The sequence below is a fragment of the Monodelphis domestica genome, chromosome 1 (genome assembly GCF_027887165.1).
Source record: "Monodelphis domestica isolate mMonDom1 chromosome 1, mMonDom1.pri, whole genome shotgun sequence".
Lineage (NCBI taxonomy): Eukaryota > Metazoa > Chordata > Mammalia > Didelphimorphia > Didelphidae > Monodelphis > Monodelphis domestica.
In genome coordinates this window covers 519,617,023-519,642,798 of record NC_077227.1, presented here as the reverse complement: position 1 = coordinate 519,642,798, position 25,776 = coordinate 519,617,023, and the positions used below count along the sequence as shown (strand labels likewise).

The 25,776-nt window shown below is 38.1% G+C and overlaps 1 protein-coding gene across 1 annotated transcript in view; it reads left to right on the top strand.

Moving 5' to 3' along the window:
• ALK (ALK receptor tyrosine kinase) overlaps nucleotides 1-25,776 on the top strand; it is a 1,130,668-nt gene that overhangs the window by 797,789 nt on the left and 307,103 nt on the right. The window contains exon 7 of the mRNA XM_007476029.2: nucleotides 22,754-22,881. Within this exon, the coding sequence (XP_007476091.1) occupies nucleotides 22,754-22,881 (128 nt within the window). The remainder of the gene's footprint in view (nucleotides 1-22,753; nucleotides 22,882-25,776) is intronic.

Sequence of the window (25,776 nt, the reverse complement as noted above, 5' to 3'; positions counted from 1 at the left end):
CCAGGAAAACATTGTACACAGAGACTGATACATTGTGGTACAATTGAAGGTAATGGACTTCTCCATTAGTGGTGATGCAATGGCCCTGAACAATCTGCAGGGATCTAAAAAATACTATCCACAAGCAGAGGATAAACTGTGGGAGTAAAAACACCGATGAAAAGCAACTGCTTGACTACAGGGGTGGAGGGGATATGACTGAGGAGAGACTCTAAATGAACACTCTAATGCAAATACCAACAACATGGAAATGGGTTTGAATCAAGAACACATGTGATACCCAATGGAATCACGTGTGGGCTATGGGAGAGGTGGTGGGAGGGGAGAGGGAAGAAAAGAAAATGATCTTTGTTTCCAATGAATAGTGTTTGGAAATGACCAAATTAAAATTAAAAAATAAATAGAAAAAAAAAACTAAAAAAAAAAGTAGACAAAAAAGAATGCATTTTGTCCCAGGATACACTCTACTAAATAATCTAATTCCATCTGGATTTGCATAAGGGCTCAAAGACTTAGAAGGAGAGAGCATTGTGGTAAAATAGAAAGAATGATGAATTCATTCAGAGGGTCTAAGATTCAGTTCTACCTTTACTCTCTAGTATTGATATTAGCCATTAGCAAATCATTTTACCTTTGAGGGAGCCAATCTCTTCATCTGTAAAATGAAAGGGTTAGCCTAGGACCATAGATTTCTAAGTTGAAGGAAACTGAGAAGCCATATAAACTCTTATGTTTACATACAGATAAGGAAAATAAGGCCCAAGAGACCCAATTTGACATAGGTAGTAAGTAGAAAAGCCAGAATTTGAACCCTACACTTTCTGACTGAATCCAATGCATATTCAGAGCTGGATAGACTAGATGACTTCTAGTGACCTCTGTCTCTTAAAACCTATGTCTTCTTTCAAAGTACAGCTCATGTATCCCTCATCCCTGATTCTTACTTCCTCTCCCCCCCTCCCCAATTATTTTCATTCTCTCTTTCTTGAATGAATCAAAAATCATTTGTTCAGCTTTACTACATGCCAAGGTATTAAATACTTGAGATATAAATGCAAAACCAAAAATAGCCCTATCATTAAGGAGGTTACATTCTAATATGGGGAGCCAACAACTATCGAGCATCCCAAGAGTCTTGGTGTTGTTTTAAACTTTATTAGCCTAAAACTGCACTAAGACTTTTGGGAAAACCTGCATTTTGTAATGGTAGCCTTGGAGGAACATTTTGGCTTAGAAATTTACAGGGATGATGAATAGAGCCACAGAGGAGTAGATTGGCCTACCCTTTCTAGAGCTTTCACAGAATAGGTTTTGTTATAGTTCCAGAGCTGAAAATGAGGGTTGATGAGATGCAATGAGGAAGCATAATGGCAGATGGTTAGATGGCACCAGGGAATAAAATAAATCATGGCTAGAGACTTTCCTAGATGTGGTGTGAGGCTAAGGCAACCACAAATCAGCAAGAATTATTGAAATTATTTTGTTAAAACTTTGTAATTGCCAGCAGCAGATTTATCTTGGAGAGCACCAAGGGGCATGGAATCAGGAAGACCTAAGTTCAACTCCTACCTTCTCACACATCCTGGCTTTGTGGCCCCAAACAAGTCATTCATGACTTCTTGGTATCCCCTGTTAACTCTCAAAGACTATTTAGTTGTAGAACAGTTACTGATTTGATTTATTAGAGGGAGTTTCCTTAATGAATGGGAGTTCCCTTACTAGTCTAATCACTCCCTTCTTCTTTCCTCTCCTCTATTCTTCCCTCTAAACCACTCCCAGCACCCTGAGATCAGCCCGGAACTTCTATAGAGTTCTCCTAACATATCTACCATAATCCATCAGAGCCTACCCATCCTGGACGATGCTCCTCCATGCTCTCCCATAAATATTATGTCAACTTTAATTGAAATGGAATGTTATACCCACTTCTGTTTTTTTAATCTTCATCTATAAATGAGAATCAACAGCTCTCTTCCCTGTTGAAGGAATTTGAAGCCTCCTACTAGTAGGTCTGGGGAAAGAGAGAGATTTGTTTCAATTTATCCAAAGTTATAGTGTCATGAGAAATGGGGAGGATTGGAAAATGACCCTATTTGTAAAAAGCTCTTACCATGTTCACTGGTCCCATAACCACAAAGATAGCTTCTCCACTGGGCTTTCCGAGGTTGAGAGGTAGATGAGAGAAGGTGGAAAAAGTACTTTTTAATGGATTGTGACTATTAAGAAAAAATGGAAAAAAGATTAAGAAGCCACCTTAGGAACCAGAGCAAATGTCCCACCAGCCTTCAAGAAGAAACCAAAGTTGATCAGAAAAGATGTGTGTTCAAATCCTACCTCTTATTCAGAGGAGGCAACTCCAGGAACTTCTCTGAATCTTGAGTTCCTCATATGTAAAATGAGGATAATATATAATTATTCCACAAAGTGGCTGTAAGTTTGAAAATAGATATTCATTATTCATTATTTTGTTATCAATGCTTTTTAATAAATGTTTGTTGTCATGCATACAAAGGGTTTTGCAAACATCTAAATGCATTTTAAATGTTAGTGGTAGTTATGTTATTCTCATGGGTCCCATTTGGTGCTGGGACAATTGGCTAACCTGCTTTTTAAAAAAATATTTAATGGCCTAAGAACTATTAGGCAGGTATATTAAGTAACTGTTTTTATGGTCAAATAATTTGCATAATATAATAATTATTTAGCTTAATATAATTATATTATTAGCTAATTATATAATCAGAATTTTATAGTTTTATAAATATATATATATAATAGTATAATGAGAGTATAAGTTCATCCTTTGTAGATTCCCTGAATTTTTGTCAGTAGATCTATAGTAAGAGACAGGATGAGGGGCATGATATGTCCTGGTTCCCACATGATTTTGATCTCCTTTGAAAGCTTTTTGCTCGTATTAGTTTGGAGAGTACTAATATGGGGACATCAATTAAAAACATTGTTTTTAAGTTTTTGTGAATGATATGTTCAGGCATTTGTGGAAGTTTGGTAGTACAGTGGATAGAGCATGAGATCTGGAATCAAAACAACCTAAGTTTAAATGCAACTTCAGATACTTAGTAGCTCTATGACTTAGGGCAAGTCATTTGCCTTCTGCCTACTTCAGTTACCTTATTTATAATAGAGTGTTGGTAATATTAGCATCTACCTTCTAGAGTGGGAGAGCTTTTTGGACAAAATGTTGTGAAGATTAAATGAAACTATATTTGTAAATCATTTGCAATCTTGAAGTATTATATAAATACTAGTTTTTAAAAATTATTATTGAAACAATGTCTACTACCAGTACAAATTATTGGTTCTCCAGGCTCTTTTTAAGGTCTAGCTCTGTATCATGGAGATTTGCCATCTGTCAGTCCATAAAGAATAGAAAGTCTCTAATGTATAATTCTAACCACAAAGACATATCTTTCTAGGAATTTGGTAGGTGCTAAATTTTTATTGACTCAACTGCTGTGTTGTGCATTTTTTTCTATTTCTTTGCATAATCTAGTTTGATCAATAAGTCTAGTCTTCGTAAGTATAACTGTTCTGTAATTTCTGGTGGAAATAACCTGGCCCTGAGATGCCATCTGAAACCCCTCCATTTTCACAAACAAATCTGCATGACTCAGTCAAGCATTCTTTTCCTTTTTGACTATATACTGTTGGCTGTGTTCGTGTGACTGTTGCCCATGGAGGGCTTTTGTGTTCTATTCTTGGATCTTAACCATTTCAGAGACTTCTCCTGAAATAGACCATTTTCCATCATGTTCACTAAACCTAATAAATTATTAGCAATCATTGATTGTTTGTTGATCATGTGATCCCTACTTATTCCAAAAGTATGCTATGACCTATTTATTATGGGCTCTAAAAACATCTGTCAATCCTTTTCCTCCTTTTTGGCAAAGAAGTGTTAAGATTTCTATATCTAGGATGATATTCTATAATTCTATAATTAGAATGATGGGCCCCTGTGTTTCATTAATATTATATGGATCCAATCTGTTTTGGTCCATTTTAAATTTCCAAATGCATACATTAAGACTGGCATTATACAGCTGCTTATAGTTTTAAGTGTTTTCTTCCCATTCAGCTTTGATTTCAGGATGCCAATAAAGCCTTTAACAGATTTCACCATAGTCTTCTCTACACTATGCTTGGTGTGTCTTGCCTGGAAGATACTAAAGTATTTGCTCTTATCTGCTGGTTCAATGTGACTTTTGAATTTGAACTCCAAACCTTTGGTCTCTTTCTTTGGTGTGTGTTAAGAATTCTACATTTATTATGTCCAAATGACATGTTGATACCAGTGGATAGTGATTCCACAAGACAGAGTGATTCCATTGTGTTTTTCAGTTGGACCACATAAATTGATGTGATCCATGTACATGAAATGATAGATATTTTTGTTCAATTCTCTCTTTATTTGGAGGTCAACATAGTTCTGTTCAGGAGAGTTAATAATTATTTATTATATAAAAATGAATCATTATATAACCTAGTATGACAATATAGTCAATTTTATTGATTTATTAATATTATTATTTTATATTAATAATTATTATAACATTGACAACCTAATCTATTCAATAATTAATAATATGAGTAGAGATATTTATAATATAATTAATAATAATCCATGTTAATGATATTAATACTATTTTATTAATAATATTATATAATATATCAATATTTATAATAAAAGATTTATATCTAAGACTAACCATCTAACCCTAACCCTTTCTGACCCCATAAAGCACCAACAATTTGGATTTGGAGAAGGTGCAGGCCCATTCAGATTTATATGCAATACTGACTTTTCTACATACTCTCCAACATCTAGAGCAGTAATTAATAGCTTGCCAAGCTGTGGATTTTCATGTCAGTTTTTTTAATGGGTAGAGTGTTGGGTTTGATGTAATAAGACCTTGTGTATGCCTTGGAGCCAAGACTGGGTCACCAGACACACATGGTAGCTTTGGCACCTAGAGAGAACTCGCATCCCCAGCATGTAGCACAGTGCAGTCAGTAGCCAATTTGTACAATAGATAGATTAATAGGCTTGGAGTCAGGAAGACCTGAGTTCAAATGTGGCCTCAGACTAACTGTGTAACTCGGGCAAGTGTCTTAACCTCTCTATGCCCTAGTTTCTTCAACTCTAAAATGGGAAAAATAAAGAGACTTCAGACGCATAGCAGGTGCTATACAAATGCTAGTGGTAGTGCTACCACCACTAGAGTGGCAGTAAGAGTCATGGGTACTAAATAAATCCATTTAGATCGATTATATAATTCCTTTAGCTGAAATGGGACACACATCATTGCCAGCAAAACATTTGTGCTCAGAAGATAGGTCTTGGGTAGAGCATAGGATTTCTGTTCAAAGTCCAGTGCAATTTCCCCAAATGTAATCCAGCCAGCTCTCTTGCTGCTTTGGAGTTTCCTCCTTTTTGCCCCCAAACACACCCCCATTGGTTCACTTTCTACCCCTGTCACCCAGAGCTTCGGGCTTCCTCTGCTTGACTCTGCACTATGGGAGCATCTCTGCCTTCTGGATTGCATTATCCTTTGTGTTTGGGGGCTTCATCCTGCCTTCCTTCCAAATATCCCAAACTCTTAGAGCTCTTCATCTGGGTTCCTGGCTCTCTACACACTATTGCCCAAAACTTCCAGGAAGCCTGGAAAAAGCTTTTTGGACAAAATGAAGAGCCCTTCCATTTGGGAAGAGTAGCAGTGTGGCAGAGTGGAACAAAGCCTGGAATTAAGATCAGAAAACAGGAGTTCAAATCCCAATTCTGCTGCTTACTACCTATGTGACCTTGGGGAGTTCACTGTCCAGCCTCAGTTTTCTCTTTTGTAAAATGAAGGGATGGGATTTGATGGCTCTGAAGTTCTTCTCCTCCAGCCCTAAACCAATGATCCTATGATCTGATCCCGCTGCTAATTCCCATTAAGGTTTGAAATGACAGTTTCCTTCCCTTCTCTTTCAGGCTCCCCATCTAGCAGAAGGAGCCTCTGGCTACCTTTAGGTCACAAAGGAAATTTGGCTGCAGGATGCAAATGTCTGTGGATTCAGAGGTCAAAGCCCAGGCCCCAAACCATTTCAAACTGTGTCTCATCAAGAATATGATTCTCTCCCTTCCACAAATCCATCCATTTCCCCGAGACACAGAGAAAAGTAATAAGATAATGAAGTCTTAGCTACTTGGAGGAAAGACATTGTGTTACATACCAAACATCATTATTATTACAGAAAATTAACAAGCAACAGCGGACTTAACATTAAAATTTACATTGATCAGGCATTTTTCCCCCGCTACCCACCATAAAATTGCATTAAATATAGCCCCAGTTAATGTGAACTATAAAAAATAGTGCTGAATGGTTTATATTTGCTGCAGAATTAATGAGAAGTATATTTTAAAGAAAATGTGAGATTTATGTTGAAATTTTTTTTAGAATAAGTGTCAGAGGAGGGGAAACACTTGAATTTTTTTTCCCTCAGTAATGATTGGGAACAGGAACTATAGATTTACTTCTAAATGAATTTATTATAGGGTCTAGAACTGGAAGGCACTTCAGAGATCATCTGTGCCACACTCCCACTTTTTACAAATGAGGAAGCTGAAGCTCAGGCCAGGGAACTGATTTGCCCCTCATTACACAGCATCAAGTAGCATAATCGGGATTCAAACTCAGGTCCTCTGACCCCAAATCCAGTATTCTTTCTAGGCTTCCTCATATTTTCACTTGCTATATGCTACACTTGTCAAGAGTCCAGGGAGCTTATTAGCAAATCAAAATAAGAAATAATGTCACCAGAATGGCAGTAAGTATTGACAGGAACAGAGTTGGTCATAATCATAATGTGCTTGAGATGCAAGGAACAAGGGTACAGCTCAAGACTTAACATTCATTCTCTTCATTATTCATGTGCTAATCACCCTGTTCATTTCAGTTGTCAAAACAATTGATTGGTGATTGGTACAGAGGCTGAAAGGGGGTTGAAACTAATGATGCCACAATTCCCTATCATCTACTTATAGATATAAGTAATATTATATTAATTCTTGAATATTTATGAGGAGGAACATTATTAAGTATCATTGGTCCCAGTTTTACCCACTGCAACTGAGTCACAGAGGTAGTCATAACTTGCTGTTCTGATACCAAGGACAAATTCATCAAGGGAGAAAGAACAATAAGTCATTTATTAAGCACTTATGATTTCCAATGTACTGTGTAAGTGCTAGGGATACACATAAATGTTTACATACACACACACACACACATAGTCCCTTGCCCTCAAGGGATCCACATTCTAATAGAGGAGACAATATGAAAATTGGCACATAGAAGATATATACTAAATAGATTGAGATCAACTTGAAAGGAAAAAAAAATTAGAAAATGGGAAGATTGAGAAAGGCTTCCTACAGAAAGCAGACTTTTTAGCCTTGAAGGTAGCCATGTAAACTAAGGCAGAAGTGAGGGGACTGAGCTTTCCTAGCATGGCAGACAGCAGGTCCAAAGGAACAGAGATGAGAGATGGAATATTGTATTCAAGGAACTACACATACACCTCTGTAGTTAGATTATCGAATTTACAAGGAGCTTAAGGTGTAAGAAGACTGGAAATATAAGAATGGATGAGATTATGAAGAGTTTTAAAGGGCACAGGGCTTCATATTTTATCCTGGTACTTATATAGAAACACTGGAGTTTTGGGGTAGTACTTACTGCTCTTCTGTCTCTGAACCTTATGCATTAATATTAATTATAAGATGGAGGGTAAGGGGTTAAAAAAAGAAGTAATGGGAGCCTAAACTAGGGTGGTAGCTGTGGGAAAAGAAAAGAGATAAATGCAAGAGGTGTTGTCAAAATAGAAACAATATTAAACAATGAGATATGAGGAAGAGATACCTGGGGTGGATGTAGTTTGCTAGTGATTGACAATCTAAAGGCTCATAACACAATTGCACCCATAGTCGTTTAGTGGAAGTGTACAGGGGAAGAAGAGAATAAAAGCAGGAAGCCCTGGGGGAAGTGGACACTAGAAAAGGGTTGTGGCAGTGGCAAGACCCTCAGGAGGATTGGACTGAGGAGAGGAGAAATTGGGGATGGTTATCCATTGGATGCAGTAGGATGCAGTTCTAGACTGACAGAATATCACAAAATAAGTGGACAGCAGTCTAAATAGAGGAAGTACTTCTTCTCCCATTCTCTCCCTGGGAAAAAGCCCCTTTCCCCCTACCCTAGTTGTGATTACACACAGAAGAACAATGCCACATAACAAGTTAGTTTCAAAGTTTTAAAAGGAAACCTAGCTGTTTTGCAGGGGTACAATAACCTTAAGTATAGCCCTGAAGAGGAAGATATAAGAGTATTCTCTATATTCCATGTCCCCACTCCCCCACAACACAGCCTCCTTTCTCCAGATCAGGGCTATCAGGTTGGCATGAGGCATTCAGAGCAAGTCATTTAAATAGATGTGATTGTTGAACAGCCATTACAGACCATGGAAAGCAGAAGAGTGCAAGATTGAAGACAGGAAATTTTGTCCTTATCTTTAAAAAAAAAAAGAAAAGAGAAAAGAATCAGCAAACTATGGGCCAATGAGCTTGACTTCAGCTCATGGGGAAAATCTTGCTTGGAGCATTAAAGAGATGGTTAAAATCTAGAAATGGAAAACAGTCATTTCAAAGTGCCAACAGGGATTCATCAAGGATTGGTCATGCCCAACTAACCATATTTCCTTCTTTGGCAGGATTACTAAATTGAAAGATGAGGAGAGTACTATAAATTTAGTATGCCTCGATTTTAGGGAGGCTTTAATAAAGTAACTCATAGTAACCTTGTTATGAAGAAGATGGAGAGATGTGACTAAAGAGTAATTAGATGGATCGAGAGCTATTTGAATGGTTAGATTCAGAGAATAGTTGTTAAAGTTTCAATATCAATATGACATGAAGTCTCTGGTAGAGTATCCCAGGGATTTGTGCTCAGTCCCATGCCATATACCAATATATCAATGGTTTACTAAAGGCACAGATAACACATTCATTAAATTAGCATATAAACTGGAAGGGATAGCTAATAAACTGAGTCAGGATCCAAAAAGATCTTAATAGGCTACGGTAGTGGTCTGAATCTGACAAGAAAAAAATTCAGAACTTTTTTTTTTTAACTTGGATTTAAAAAAGTGAACTTTAGAAGCATAGGTTGGGAAACTCATGATTTGATAACTGTCTGAAAAAATACATTGGGATTTTAATAGATTGCCAGCTTAGTATAATTGATGTGCCAACCAGAAAGCTAATGCAACCTTGGACTACATTATCAGAGGCATAACCTCTAGGACTAAAGAAGTGATCATATCCATGTATATTCTGCCTTTTTCATGTATCATCTAGAGTGTGCTTTCTAATCATTCAGAATAAAGTTTTTAAAAGACATTGATAAGATGGAAGGTCTGGAGAAGGGCAATCAGGGTGGTAAATAGCATTAAGTCCATGTCATAGAAGGATTGTTTAAAAGAATTTGGGAATTTTTGCATGAAGAAGACTAGGGGGAGCACATGACAGCTATGTACAAATATTTGAAAGATTTTATTGTATTTTTTAAATTTTTATTTAATTAGATGATTTAGAATATTTTTTCATGGTTACAAGATTCATGTTCTTTTCCTCCCCTCCCCCCACCCCCTTCCCATATCTGACATGCAATTCCACTGGGTTTTACATGTGTCATTGATCAAGACCCATTTCCATATTATTAATATTTGCACTAAGCTGATCATTTAGAGTCTACATCCCCATCATATCCCCATCAACCCAAGTGATCAAGCAGTTGTTTTCTTCTGTGTTTCTCCTCCCACAGTTCTTCCTCTGAATGTGGATAGTGTTCTTTCTCATAAGTCCCTCAGAATAGTTCTGGATCATTGCATTGCGACTAGTAAAGAAGTCCATTACATTTGATTTTACCATAGTATATCAGTCTCTGTGTACAATGTTCTCCTGGTTCTACTCCTTCCACTCTGCATTACTTGAAAGATTTTAATGTGAAAGCGGGATTAGATTGCTCCATTTAGCCTCAGAGGACAGAACCCAGAAATAATCAGTGAAAGTTACAAAGAAACAAATTTTGGCCTGATGTCAGGAAAAATTTCCTAATAAGGACAGAAATGGGCTGCCATAGGAAGTGGTGAGTTTCTGAACATCTCCACGCAGAAGATTGGATGACTACTTATTAAATTTGTTGAAATAGGGATTCCTTTCAGTTATGGTTTGGACCAAAATGTCCAATTCTTAACATTCCTTGAGTCTTATTTGAAGGAAATGAAAGCATTCAGGCTGAAAAGAAGACTTTGGACCAGCAGGACAGAAGACTTCAAGTATATAAAGGACTTTCATGTAGAAGAGAAATGAGAATCATCTAGCCAGACCCTAGAAAAAAGAACTAGGAATTTAATAGCTAGTGGAGACAGAGGAAAAGATATAGGTTTAGTGTAAGGAAAAACTTTGTAACATTTAGAGCTGTCCAAAATTGGTATGAGCTGCCTCAGGAAGTATTGGGTTCCTCTTCACTGGAGCTCTTCAATCAGAGGTCACTTGCCCAGAATGTTGCAGGGAACATTTTTATTAAGGTAAGTATTGGACTAGACAGTCTCCAAGTCCCATTTACAACTGACACCTTTTAATTCAGTAATTATCTACTTATTCCCCCTCTGTCCATCAAAGCAGACTAAAAAGACACTATTATGACAGGATATATGCCCACCCTGACATCATTACTCACTCCCTGAGTTCTCAATAAACAATTGACTAAATGCTTACTTAAAGCATAAATCCTGCCCCACCCCACCCCCAGTGCCTCATCATGGCACAGAGGTAACTCCTGAGCTGAGTTATTCAGAAATTTCAGGCTTCCCAAATCCTCCACACTTTCTCATGTATCTCAAATCCAACACTTAATTTGACCCAATTTTCAGTCCCTTCCCTCTTCCCCCACTCTCTACACATTCATCCTTGGAGACTGAACAAGGATACAAAAAGTGCCTAGAGTCTCTGGTCCCTTGATTCATGATCAAATATTATAGTTCATGGAATGAGTCATGCATTTAGAACAAAGGAAATTTTTGAGCCATAAAAATGATCACAATAGGCCAGTCAACAAACAATGGACTGGGTCAAGAGATCTAGGTTCATGTCTGGAATCTACTGTATATGTATTCCATCTCCCATCTCCATGTGTTTGCCCATGCTGGCTCCCATCTCAGGAATGCATTCTTTCCTTGCTTTGGCCTCTTAGATTCCCCAGATTTTTAAAAGCTCATCTTCCATGACACATTTTCCATGAAGCCTCTCCTGATACACCTAAGTATGTGTCTCCCCCTCCAAAAATAAATTTGCCTTATATTTATTGTTAATGTACTTATAAATATTAAGTGGTTTCCACAATAGAATATAAATTCCCTGAGAACAGGGACTGTTTCATTTTGGTCTTTTACTCTCCTCTGACTAGAATAAAATTTCATAAACAGATTGATTGATTGATTGACATTGGGCAAGCCACTCTGACTCTCAAGGCCTTGGTTTCCTCCTATGTAAAAGAGATTGTACTAAATAACCACAAAGGTCCCTTATAATTTAAAAAAAAATCCAAACTGTGACTACACTTTCATATCCTCTGTATTCTGCCAGAAGCCCCAGGCAAAGAGGACACATATCTCTGTGGCAAAGCTCCATCATAGTCTTCCAACAAAGAACAAAACAAAATATATAATATATAGAGAAAAGAAACTGTGTGTCTTGTTATCCCCACTTGATGGTTTCCTCTAATCCTGGCCTATATTCTTTTAGGGCCTGGGAACTTGTAGAAAGGTCTATTTATGAGACTATATCAGATTATACTACATCTGTGTATAATGAGCTTTGAGATAAATTTGGAGCCTAGGAAGGCACTAGTTATTCTATGTTGTACTATAGTTTGTTTCTCTGTTTTGCTAACCCTCAAGTTTTTATTCTCAGTGTCTGTTAAAATGGATGACATCATTAACACTTCAAAGAAAATTAGCTTATTATAATTATTTGATGCAGTTTTCTCTCCTCCCAAAAAGCCCGAGTCTGATTGTTCATCATGGGATGGAGGGGATGCAGAGTCTTTGAAGGCTAGTCTAGTGTAACAAAAGCTTAGGCAAGTTTTACCAAGCAAGGAAGGAAAGATTTCAAGTATAGTCCTAGCCCCAGACTTCTCATGGACCACCTTAGAGGTAAGGCTTATCAGCTGAAGTCAATTTACAGAGAGGTTCAACTATTTAAGTCAATTATTGACTTGACTTTATGTGCCTTGAATTAAACTGAAAGAAAATAGTGAGGAAATTAGAGAAAGGAAGTTGACTTTGGAGTCCATGTGCCCTCAAGTAAGCTCCTTGGGGGCAAGGATTATCTTTTGCCTCTTTTTGTATCCTCAGTATTTAGCATAGTGACTGGCACATAGTGGGTGCTTGCCAGTCTGTTAAGCTATACTCCATTTATTGGACTGATTGTCTCTGAGCCTTAGTTTACCAAGATAGAAAGTTCTCAATAAGCAAACGATTGAATGCCTACTTAAAGCAGAAATCCTGACCCCCCCAGTGCCTCATCATAGCACAAGGTAACTCCTGGTTCTTGAAGACTGTACTGTACCAGCAAGAGTGAATGCTTTCAGGTTTTCTACAATAGTGGACAGCCTTCAAGTAATATGGCAGACTGTGTCTATTGTCCAAAGACCAACCCAGCCACTGGGTGATGAATTCTTTGGTTGTGATGATTTTTGTCATGTAAATATGAGGTTTTCTCCAATGACTACTAAATTGGCATGCCCTTGGGGACCTAAACCCCATCCACTTTGATTTTCCTTCCCAGCTGCAGCCTATCAGAAGAAAGCTCACAGATTCATCTGAGGCAGGTTAAAAAAAAAGAAAACAACATAAAAGGAATTGGCCTCCTCAGTTTATTTGCTGTTTTAATCATACCCCTAGAGCAATAAGAAACATACTTTCATGAGATTCCATTTGGTCATCAGACCTTCAGGTGGTCATGATGAATAGAGACAAGGAGATTGCAATGAAGATAAAGTTAGTTACAGCTTATTTTAAAATGCCTGTGGCCAAGGATGAAGTAGAGACATTCTGTGAAAAACTAGACAAGATTTTGCCAACATTGTTAATATGTACCTTGACATTCAGTTACTTCAAAGAAAAGGTGGGCACAGGAGAGATTAAAAGAACATACAATAGAAAAATAAAGGTCGGAAACAAGACATGAAAGAGGCCTCAAAATTACTCAGACACATCTCCCCTCAAACTTTGGGAATAGACTCTATAGATCCTGAACATAAAAATCAGCCAATAAAATGAAGTGGACTGTATCTTTCAAAACTGGCAAACAGACACTGTGGATAACTAAAGAGAACAATGGATAGAATGCTTGGTCTAGAGTCAGGAAGACTCATCTTTTGAATCTGGCCTCATACTTATTTGCTGTGTGACCCTGAGTAAGTCCCTAAATCTTATTTGCCTCAGTTTTCTCATCTGTAAAATAAGCTGAAGAAGGAAATGGCAAAGCACTCCAAGATCTTTGCCAAGAAAACCCCAAATGAAGCCACAAAGATTTATTTATGACTGAAACCAACTGGGCAACAATAACACAATATAACTAATTCATTGATTACAATTAAGGTCAAATCTATATTAAACTAGAAGAAAGAATAAAGAAGATCATGTGGATGGTTATGATAGCTCCAATGTGACCTGTTTAAAAGGGGATATGGAGTCTGAAAAATGGGAAATGGACAGAAGTAAAAACATTGATTCTGATCTGCCTCTCCCACCTTCTTTCTAAAGGGGAAAGAGAATTGGAACTAGGTATATACTTTAATTGATAATGAAAATTCCTAGGTGAAGTTACTTCTACCAATATAGGTGGATACTTTCTTTGCATCTTAATTGTCTTAGAGATCTGTCTACCAAATACTTCTCCCTGACCACCTGATATTGTATTTTCTTCCTCTACTTTATGATATCAAGCATTTATATGTAGCTTTAAGGTTTGCATATCACTTCACACATATATCTTATTTTTTCCTTGCAACAACCCTGGGAGGTAGAAGCTATTATTATACCAGTTTTATAGATGAAAAACTGAGGTAGACAGATATTACATAATTTTCCCAAGGTTACATAGATAGAAAGTACTTAAGGCTATATTTGAACTCAGTGTCTTCTATACTGCAGGTCCAGGACTCTATCTAATATACCTCTTAGAATGTAAGCCCTTTGAGGACAGGAACTGTTTTGACTATATTTGTTTTTCTAGTATGTAGTACAGTGCTTGAAAGATAATAAGCACCTGATAAATGCTTTTTCATCCCATTTCATTATAACCATTTCTTAGGCAAGAGAAAATTATCCCAATGATGCTAAAAATATATTTTCAAATTAAATGAAGACGATAGGGAGACTATATTCAATATGGCATCATAAATCCCATCTGACTCTTAAATCAATGATCCTTTGATTTGCATTGTATTGAATTAAAGGTGTAAATTTAGGCCACATAACCACTGGTTGGACATGTTGGAGATGGAATTCATGCTTTCATTAGGGATTGGAGGAGATGACCACTAGAGATCCCTTCAAAATCTATGACTGGAATTGTAAAATGTTAAACTGGTGCCACATGATTAACAAATATTTATTAAACATCTGCCATGGGCCAGCCAACATGCAAGTTGTTAGAGATACAAAGACAAAAATGAAACATCCCCTTAAGGAAATTCCATCCTTTCTATCAAAAAAAAAAAAAAAACCCAAACCATTGACCTTCTATTAGGGTCCTGCTTCTCCCTCCACCTCCATCCCTAAATAGGTTTCAACTCATCTGCTAGAAATGTATGCTCACTTCTTTCCTTGAGGTGTGGGCATTCACAGAGTTTCCAGGCAGTAGGAAATGCTAGCCAAAGTTATAGTGTCTTTTCTCAGAAAGCTCTTTCCCCTGTTTTAGGAAGTTAATCAAGGAAGAGATTATGTTGACCAGACCCATTGAATACTTAGCTGTGTGTCTCTGAACAAGTCAATTAGATTCTCTTGGCCTTAATTTCTTTATGCCATATGTAAATCGTTTGAGGTACCTTAAAGTGCTATATAGAGCAGCTAGGTAGCACCAGCCCTGGTATCAAGAAAACCTGTGTTCAAATTCAGCCTCAGACACTGTATGACCCTGAACAAGTCTTTTAACTCTGCCTCAGTTTCCTCACCTATAGAATGAATTGGAAAAGGAAATGGCAAAACTACTCCAATATCTTTACTAAGAAAACCCCAAATGGGATCACCAAGCATAAGATATGACTGAAACTACTGAACAAAAGTACCATATAAATGTGAGATATTATTATACCAATGTGAGCTATTATCTATTATTTTGCCAATGGCCTAGGGTACCTTAAAGTGCCATATAAATATGATCTATTATCTATTATTATCCTAATATATCTCATAGCAGTGGTTTTCCAACCTGGTCCATGATTGCAACAATAACTTCACAGGTATATGGTATTTAAGGTTGGCAGAGCATTTACATATGTCAGAAAGTGTGGTACAGTGCAGTGAGTGCTGAACTTGGAGTCATGGGGTCTAAATTCTAATTTCTCTACCACTTGCCACCTGTCTCATCTTGGGTAATTCTTTCCCCCTCTGCTGGCCCCATTTTCCTCATCTGTAAAATGAATCGGCTGGAATCTGGCCTCAGACACCTTCCTAGCTAGGTGACCCTGGGCAAGTCACTCAATCTCAGTTACCTAGTCTTTGTCCTTCTTCTGTCTTTGAATCAATACTAAGAAGATAAGGGTTTGAAAAATAAATAAATAAAATTTAAAATATTTTAAAATGACTAATTTGGGCTAAGTTTCTTTTTATTTTCAGATCTTTTACTCTATGAACAACCCTTTGGAGTTGATTCCACCCCATCCATATCTAAGATTTTATGAACTGTACTATTGCTATCTCCATTTTATAGAAGAAGAAACTAAGTCAGAGAGGTCACATAGCTAAGTGTTTGAGGCAGGATTTGAACCTGATTCTTCTTGTCTTCCAGTACAGTTTTTTCTTACCATGCTGCCTCTCCATGGGAAAAGCTATCAAAAAGCCCATGTTTGAGGGCTGGTTGCTCATTATTATGCCGGCAGCTATATTTCACAGCAACTCCAGCAGGGTTTGTTTGATGGCTTTGTCAGCTGCCACACATTGTCTGTTCTTCCTGTCAGAAAGGCTTTCTTCAATCTACACTTAAAATAACTCTTCATGCCAATCACCCTATCAGAAATCGTCACAACAAACCCTTCCGCCTCATCAAACTCCGTGCCTGGCTTCTGACACATCCGACAGTTGTATCTCAACACATTGGACCAGCCTCATGCGGAGAGACTCCCTGGCGGCTCCCTTTGTCTCCCTGCCTGAGCTCGTTATGGATTCTCCATAGGATTTCTAAGAGTTTGTTTTGCTGCCTTAACTACCAAGTCAAAGCAGCTAGATTGTGATTGATCGCTTAGCTCTTGGCTGTCACATCTCTCCTTCTCTTCCCCCTCAAAGCCGGTTTCCCGATCAGGAACCGCTCACATCCAGGTAGTATTCGCAGCCTCCCTGTCAGGTAGCTAGATCATACAAAAGAGAAGCTGAAGATGTGAAGAGTCTGGGATTTCATCAAGAAGAGGAATTTCCCAGGCAGGAATTCCCTCCACCAGTGCCAATCACATTCCATCTAGGACTTAGGAGACCTACAAATCTGAAGGATTTACCCAGATCCCGTGACTTCCTCAGAGTCACCCAGAAAAAAAAATGGGTTTGGAATCTGTCCTCCATTTTTCAGCAGAGGAGAGACTGGGGTGAGGAGGGGAAGGGACATGCAAATTTTCAGGGAGCCCATAATTCCCAGAGCCAAGATCTCACTCAGCTTTTCTTAGTTCAGCTCCAGTCTTTATTTCTTCCATCCCAGAGCCTTGCCTAATCTAGTCAACACTGGCAACCAGACCCACTAAGTCCCTCTGGTTTTAGGGATGTAAAACTGGTCTTGATGGTACCCATCAGTCTGCATAGTTCACAACTTCACATGTTCACGTCACAGTTGTCCTTGATGATACTGCGTGCATCCTTTGTGTCCTGGTCATCCTTGGTCTTCTACAGGTGTATATACCTGTTATTGCCTTTTCAAGGTCACCATGGATTTTGATTCTTTGGAGATGGTGGTATTCCAACATTCACTCAAACCCATTAAATATCACCAAGAGGACAATGGTATTAAAGACATGGGCTGCATCTGTGAGGTAGCACTCAGTAGATTGAGAGCCAGGTCTAGATATGAGAGGTCCTGGGTTCAAATTTGACCTCAGACACTTCCTAGCTGTGTGACCCTGGGCAGAACATTTAATCCTCATTGCCTAGCCTTTATTGCTCTTCTGTCTTAGAACCAATACACAGCACTGATTCTAAGACAGAATGTAAGGCGTTAAAAAAAATAATCCACAAATGGGGTAGCTTAGTGGCTCAATGGATAGAGGGCCAGATCTAGAGATAAAAGTTTCAGACATTTCCTAGCTGTGTGACCCTGCACAAGTCACTTAACCCCAATGACCTAGCCCTTACTGCTCTTTTGCCTTGGAACCAATACTTAGTATTGATTCTAAGATGGAAGGTAAGAGTTAAAAAGAAAGAAAGAAAATAGTCTGCAAAGTCTTCAAACTGGGGGCAATACAAATTATTCATGTTAATGGATGTTAATTCTGAGTTATCTATGTGACTTTGAGCTGTCCAGTTTACCCTGTAGACCTGTGTTCTCATCTCTAAAATGGGGTGTCTGCACTAGATTATCTCCAAGTGTTGGCATGCTGGGATTTCAATGGCTCCTCTTCTACTTGCTGGGCTAAAACAATTACTCAATCAATGAACCAACATTTATTAAGACCCTACTATGTGCCCCTTGCTATGCTAAGTGCTGAAGCCACAAAAATGAAAATAAATCAGTCCCTCCCTTCAAATTGCTTATAGATACAGTATGATAGGGGGAGATAGTATAAATATCTATGTTTATGTGTGTGTATGTATTTATAATCTTGCATAACTACATGCAAAATTTATGTAAAATAAATCAAATAAAATATATGTAAAATGAGAAATATAAAATCAGTAAACCCTACATAGAAAGTTTTTTGAAGGGAGCCACCAGGAAAGGCTTCATATAGGAGCTGGTACTTACACTGAAGAATTCTGAGAGACGCTGCTAGAAGAGCAATTACATTCCAGGCTTAGGAGGCAACCTGTGCAGTTATCATGCCATGCACAATGGCATGTAACATGCCCAAATCCACTCTCCAGGGCAGGACATCTCACTTGTTATTTATGTAGCAGTTCAACAAAATGTTCTTTAATGATCTTCACAGAAAAACCCAGACCACTGTGTATTACCCTATTCCTTATTAAATGTAGAGAATTGGTTAAAGACTAGAGAGAGAGCACATAGGCTGCTAAAGGCTATTTGGTGAATTATACACAGTCACAATTAGGCAGCTAGGTGGCACAGTGGATAGAACACTGGACCTGGAATCAGGAAGACTTGAGTTCAAATCCAGCCTCCGGCTTTTACTAGCTGTGTGACCCTGGGGAAGTCACTTAACCTTTGCCTGCTTCAGTCTCTTCATCTGCAAAACAGGGGAAATAATAGCACCCACCTGAAGGGCTGTTGTGAGAATCAAATGAAATTTGTAAAGCATTCTATAAACCTTAAAGTGCTATCTGAAGGCCAGTTTGTTGGAACTTGTGGGTTATGAGACAGAATGATAGTAGGTTGAGTGTTTGACTTGGTGTCAAGAAGACTAGGTACAAATCTTGCTTCTGAAACTGATGACCTCTGTCAAAACCTCAGTTTTCTCATCTGTAACATGAGCCTCAGTTTCCCAGATCTGTAAAATGAGGACAACAACATCAGTAGCAGCTGCTTCTGAAGGTTATAGTGAGGCTCAAAAGAGATGATGTTTGCAAATCACTTTGCAAACTAAAGTTCTGTTTAAATGCCAGTTATCCAGAATGTTTAAAATCTTGGGAAATAATGGAATAGACCTTTTTCAATGTTATCTTCCACTTCCTTGATGGCTAGTAGGATCTGACCAGTGCTGATCTGATTAGTTGCCACATGGTAAGTTGCTGAGATAGTCCAGGGTCCTCAGTCATTCCATGGGACTGCCAGAGGACCACCCACTACCTCGCTCTCCCACCAGGATAAGTGGGATACCCTTTAGCTGTAATAGAGAACTGCTTCCCTTCTGAGACCCAGACTCAAGGCAGGCAGGGTGTCACTAAGGAAAGTGTATGTTTTAGCCTGGGGGATAAGTTTGAGAGGAGAGAAGGGACTGAGCTTTATTTTTTTTTCTGTAAACAAATCTGACCCTTAGTATATCTTTGCCCTTTCCCAATCTCAAACTCCCTAGAAATAAAATACAAGTGTGGCAACTGCTCTGAAACTTATTAAAGTTCCTGTAAGTAAAGTATGGGAGACCTGAGAATTTGGGGGGAAAGTTATTGAGACAGTAACTCAGAATTTAATTCCTAAAAACCTTGACAAATTTATCCAGGGAATGGTGCCAATACAAAAATGGAAGTCGTTGTCAGGAGCCACCTTTAGCTAGAATTAAACATCATCACTCTTTGAATCTGTAAGGCTCAACCCTGAACAGATATAAACATTTTTAGTTTTGCCCATCTATTTCTTTCTCCTATGGTCTTTTGACTTAGAGGAAAGGGCAAAATTCTTTTTCTTGTTGTTGCACAAGAACCCTTAAACAAAGTTTGCTTTAAATTCTTTTTTAGTGATAGTGTTTTATTTGTAGACACATTTCTCTCCTCCTTTCTCCTATTCACTGGAACCTCTAGATTTTGGGTAGAGTAAGCAAGAACAAAATCTATAATAGTTCCAATTAGAAGGGCAACTTAATATAGCTTCATTCAAATATCTAAAGTATGGGCACAAATTTCTAAGCGACTTCATTCACCCACATTCATAGGGTTCAGGTTGGAGCACTGGAGGGGAGCAGTGCCCCCATCCCTCCTCACTAGTTCTACCATTCCTAAAGGCCAAAGGACCATTAAGAGAATATGAGATAGCCTGGCAGGAATTCCCCTTTTCTTCTCAAAGATGTTAAAGGAAACAGAAATTCCAGAATCCATGATGGAAAGTAAATTAAATGTTCAAATTATTTGCAGTTAGATTATTCCAAGAGGTTAAGAGCATGGCATGAAAAAAAAAAAAGTTTCCTTACCTGATTCTTCTGTACCTGTAACTGTTATTGGTGTTCAGCTGTGTACAACTCTTCATGACCCAGTGAGCTATACTGTCCAAAGGTTTTTCCTGGCAAAAATATTGGAGTAGTTCGCCATTTCCTTCTCCAGTGGATTAAGGCAAATAGAGGGTACATGGCTTGTCCATGATCACAAAAGGAGTAAATGTCCAAGGTTAAATTTGAATTCATTTTCCCGTCTCTGGATCCAGTGCTCCATCCACTGAGACTCAGTTAACTACCTCTACCTGTGACAAGACTCCCTTTTATAAACAAAAACAAGTCTCAGCATTTAACCTACTTCTAGCTGTCTTTCCATTTTTTATCTTATTTTCAAAGCCTTACCCAATTGTTGGTGCCTTTCCAATAAAACCATATACTTGGGGACCCTTCAACTTTTCTTCAGTCAATCCATGAATCTTATAAGATTTCTCTAAGCAATTTTTATAATACTTACCACCATCTAAGAGTGGAAAAAAAAGGACATTCCAAAGAAGTTCAGAATGTTGAAACTAGAAAGGACTTAAGGGATTCTCCACTTCAATCTCTTCACAAATAGTAATTCTCATCAATGGTAATTAGAATAAATGTTTCTTTATGTTTTTTTCCCATTGATTTCCTTCCTTTACTCTCCTTCTCATTACCCTCTTTCTCTAAAGACTGAGCCAATAAAAGCACTTGGAGAATAATGACTGACAAGTTTTAAAGTTTTCAGAGAAAAACCTGAATTAGCTAGTTTGGATACTGGATCAGGTGCCAGACATGGAGGCAGGAAGACCTGAGTTCGAATTAAGTTTCAAGCTAGCTGAGTAACTGGCAAACTGCTTAGCCTCTGTCAGCCTCAGTTTCCTCATCTGCAAAATGGGGATAGTAAATAGCACCTGGATCCTAAGAATGTTGTAAGGGTAAAATGAGATATTGGCAAAATACTTCACAAACCTTCAAACACTATATAAATGCTACTTAATATTATCTCATCAGAAACACTCTGAAATATTTCCCCAATTTGTGATTGAGGAAACTGAGACTTAGATCTCCTTGTTCACAGTCACATGGGTGTTAAATGTCTCTGGCAGGTAGGTACTACACTACCCCCCCCCCTTTTATAGGTAACTATATGCGGTAATGTACTGAATCCAGAGCTGAATGTTAAATTTTCAATGTGAGCATTTTAATCTGGTAAACTGGCAAAAGCTACAAATCACAGTTTGATTTATTGTCCTGTTGATTGTGTAGACTTAAGAAAGTAAAGGAGAAATGGTAATAATGCAGATTAAACTGAAAAGTGTATCAGTACTTTTTTTTTACAAACCTACCCATACCTACCTAGGTGTATACACAATTCTCTCTCCTACTCATAGTAGCCGTTTAATCAATGTTTGCTCACAGTACGTTTAATCAATTAGTCAATATTATCTCATTGTTGAGATTTAATCAATGTTTGTTGATTGATTAAGAAAATTAATAGTCAGAGTGGTTAAGTAATTTGTCTGTGGTCACAAAGCTTGTGGGATTTAAAGTTTTCCTAACTCCAAGACCAGTACTCTATTCACTGTACTGCCTTGCCTTTCTATAGAGAAAACACAGTAGGGTTCTTTTAAATGGAAAAATAAATATTATTCTAAAGAATTAGTATGAGAATGGAGTGTCTGATCACCTGAATAAGAATGCACAGGGTATAGGTGATTACTATCCAGTCACTTGAAATTTTTTTTTCTATTTTCATCCATTAGTGAAGAATCTAAGAAATTCTTCTTAATCGAAAAATTAAAATAAAAATTACTTTAAGATCCATAAAATCAGCCCCTTGGGAGGAGGAATCCCTCCCTCCTGTGAGTATGAGCTAGGGCTTGCCTGAAGCTTTCCTAGACACACCTGCTTCAGGGGCACGAAAGCTGATTACCTTGACCACCAAGATAGGACTCTGTAGAATCAAAGACTCTGATCTTTAAATATGGTGCCTCTTGACAAGTGCTAACTCTGAGCAAGTCATTTCACCCCTTTTGCCTCAGTTTCCTCATCTGTAAAATGAGCTGGAGAAGGAAATGGCAAACCACTCCAGTGTTTTTTCCAAGAAAACCCCAAATGAGGTCAGGAAGGGTAGACAGAATTGAAACAATTAAACAACATAACTTTCTTTCTTTATATGTGTGTGTGTGTGTGTGTGTGTGTGTGTGTGTGTGTGTACTTTAAAAATAACAGTGATTTCATTGCTATTATTATTCTGAAAGCTGTTCTTCCTGGGTTCCAAGAGGATCTAATCCCAAAGCACTGACTTTTCAGTCAATGCTGGGGAAGAAGAATTAATGCCTATGAGTTGAATCTTCTTCTCACCACTCTTATCCTTTGTTTTTTCTTTCCCCCTTTCTGCTTCCAAATGCAATCAGCTGGACCGTGCTCCATGGGAGAATTGGACACCTGCAAAGTCCTTTCCGGGTCTCACTAGAATATATCTCCAGTGCCAACGGGAGCCTGTCTGTGGTGGATTCTTTGTCTCTGAAGAACTGCAGTGAAGGTAGGTGTTCTGGGATCCCTTCCCCAAATGAACATGGGCATGAATGCCAATGTCTTTCAGAATGAGGGTGCTTACTGAATAAAATGCTTTTTTGTCCACACCGCTTGAGTCTGAGTATTTGGAGTTAGCCTTCCTAGGGAATGACCACATTCAAGAAGAGAACCATCTTTCACAGGGACATCATAATACAGAGGAAAGTGTGGTAAATGTGGAGACAAGATCATGGCTTTTACTTAGTGTCTTTATGTCCTTGAACAAATTACTTAACTGCTTTGTACCTCTGTTTTCTCATCTGGGAAATGGGGGAATTGCACTAGATGGCCCCTAAGATCTCTTCTAGCTCTAAAGCTATGATTCTGTGCTTTGGAAGGGAGGAAAATCTATTTGGCATATGAAAAGTTACATGGCATAGTGGGTAGAGGGCTAGACTTATAGTAGAGAAGATTTGAGTTCCAGTCTTGATTCAGATATTTATCTGCTGGGTGATTTATATAATTTAATCTCATTGAGTCTCATTGTCTAACCTAAAAAAAGAGGATTTTTTTAAAGTATCTCTTTTACAGGACTGTCAAATGAGATCAGTGTACAAGAGACACTTAAAATGTTATGTAAATGTGAGTTCATATTATTAAAACTACCCTGAACATAATGTAATCTTCCTTTGAAGATTCAGAAGGCCTATCAGAATCTTGTCATGCTCCAGGGTCTGGAATTATGAATATCCACCATCTTTGTCCATTATTGTAAATGCAGATGTAGACTGCCTAAGGGTTGGATGACACAGAGCTTATGATAAGCCTTTAAGAGTTACTGTTTTTAATAAATCAATCAAGAATTTTTGAATAAACAGGGTTTTTTTTTTCCATAGCTTGGTTGCCATCTTGGGGTTTTTTCTTATAAAAGTAGAATAGAAAATGCTTTATTCACCAAGAAATTTTGAGTAACCTTCACATGGCAACCAACGGCCTCTAAGTGCTCCACCAGAGGGAGGGAGGGAGGGAAGGAAGGAAGGAAGGAAGAATGGAGGGATAAAGGAAATAATCATTTAGTAAGAATCCACTATGTGAGGACACTGTCCAAGTACTACACAAATATTATCTCATTTGATCCTCACAACTACCCTAGGAGACAGGTGTTATTAGCCCCATTCCATAGTTAAGGACATTGAAGCAGAGGATAAATGACTTTCCAAGGATCATAGAGCTGATAAGCTTCTATGGTGGAATTTGTTTAAACTTAGATCTTCCTGATTGTAAGCTCAACTCTCCACTGTGCCACCCAAGTTGCTTTAAGTTGCCAGAAATTTTCAATAATTTGAGCATTCTGAATTTTGTAATTCTGGATGAACAAAAATGTATTGTTTTATGCAATTTTTGACATGCTTTATTAACCTTTATTAACCTGACGATGGCTCAAATTGTACTACTGGTGCCATTAATCATGACCACCCTTCTATCTAAGCTGACATTTTTAAAAAATACTCTGGTTTTTGCCTTTTGACTACAAGTAGTCCATACACAACCCTTCCTTGTAACAAATAAAAACAGTTAAGTAAAAACACATCTGACAGCACATGTAACATACAGCACCCTAATACCTCCACTTCTCAACCAAGAATAGATATAAATCACCTGCATTTTCTTAACCCAAAAATAGTATGGGCCCTCACCTCTGCCAGTGAACCCTGTAATGGAAGAGAGGCTAAAGAAATGAGCCAGTGATGTTTGAGGGAAGCTCACTTTTGCAAGGAAACAGTCACAGGAACAGGCATAATTCTTGATATTAGCATAAATCCACTTGAGCATTCTTGGTAGAGAGTAAAGTGGATGAGGGATTCCCTTTGCATAAGACTCATAACAGAAACTTGTGCAAAAAGACTTTGCTTTTCCTGTAATAATTCTTTGTCCCACAGATAGAGAGATCTTGGACTACCTGGCCAATATATCTTCTCAATAGCTCTCTCCCAGAAAATTATTTCCAACACACCCACCCAATTCCTTGGTAAATGGTGCCTCATATCAGTGAACTAGATTAGCCTTGGGTATGCTGTGAGCATATAATTGGGTCTTAGAGTGCTACATATATCCTATTCTTTAACCCTTTTAAAATCAAAGGACTTTGCTCCAAATGGGGAGCAGGATTGGGGGAAAAGTATACTGAACTTGTAGGAAAGATCAGGGTTTAGCAGATGACTTCATGGGGCCAAGAATAGCTTTGGAACAAAGGGTCCTGGGCTCAAATCTTGGCTCTGCTACTTTCTATTTGTGTGAGCCTGGACAAGTCACATATATAGCCTCTCGTGTTTTCTCTTTCCTTGACTATAAAAATTTGGAATTTGAATCAAATGACCTCAAAGTTCTTTCCAGCTCCAAATCTATGATCATTGAATCCTGGCTACTACATTTACTACTTGTGTGATCACAGACAAGTCATTTAATCTCTCTGAGATTCATTTTGCCATCTGTAAAATAGAGATGTTGAATGGATCCCTTCTGTTTCTAAACCCTCTGACTATTTTATTCCTTTGCTGATTCAGAAGGCCCTTCAATAATGCATCAATACTGTGTCCTACTAAGAAAGAAAGGGGAAAAGATCTTCCCCTGTCCTCCATTACTTCTCTGACTTTTAGACAGATTAGCCCAAGTAGCCTAGGCAATATTCAAAAAATTAATTCCTCCTGGCTCTCTCTTGGGGTGAGCCCACCCAGAGCAAGGTTAAGGCTCCTGCATAGGAAACACTATCTCCTTATCTTCTTACCTGATTCCTCCCCATCCCACCTCTAACTGTGGAAGAATGAAGTGTTTGAAGGATGAGAGGAGGGTATATGTTGTTGTTCTTTTAACAGTTTACACCAGACACTGGATCTGGAGTCAGAAAACAGGGATTTAAATCCTC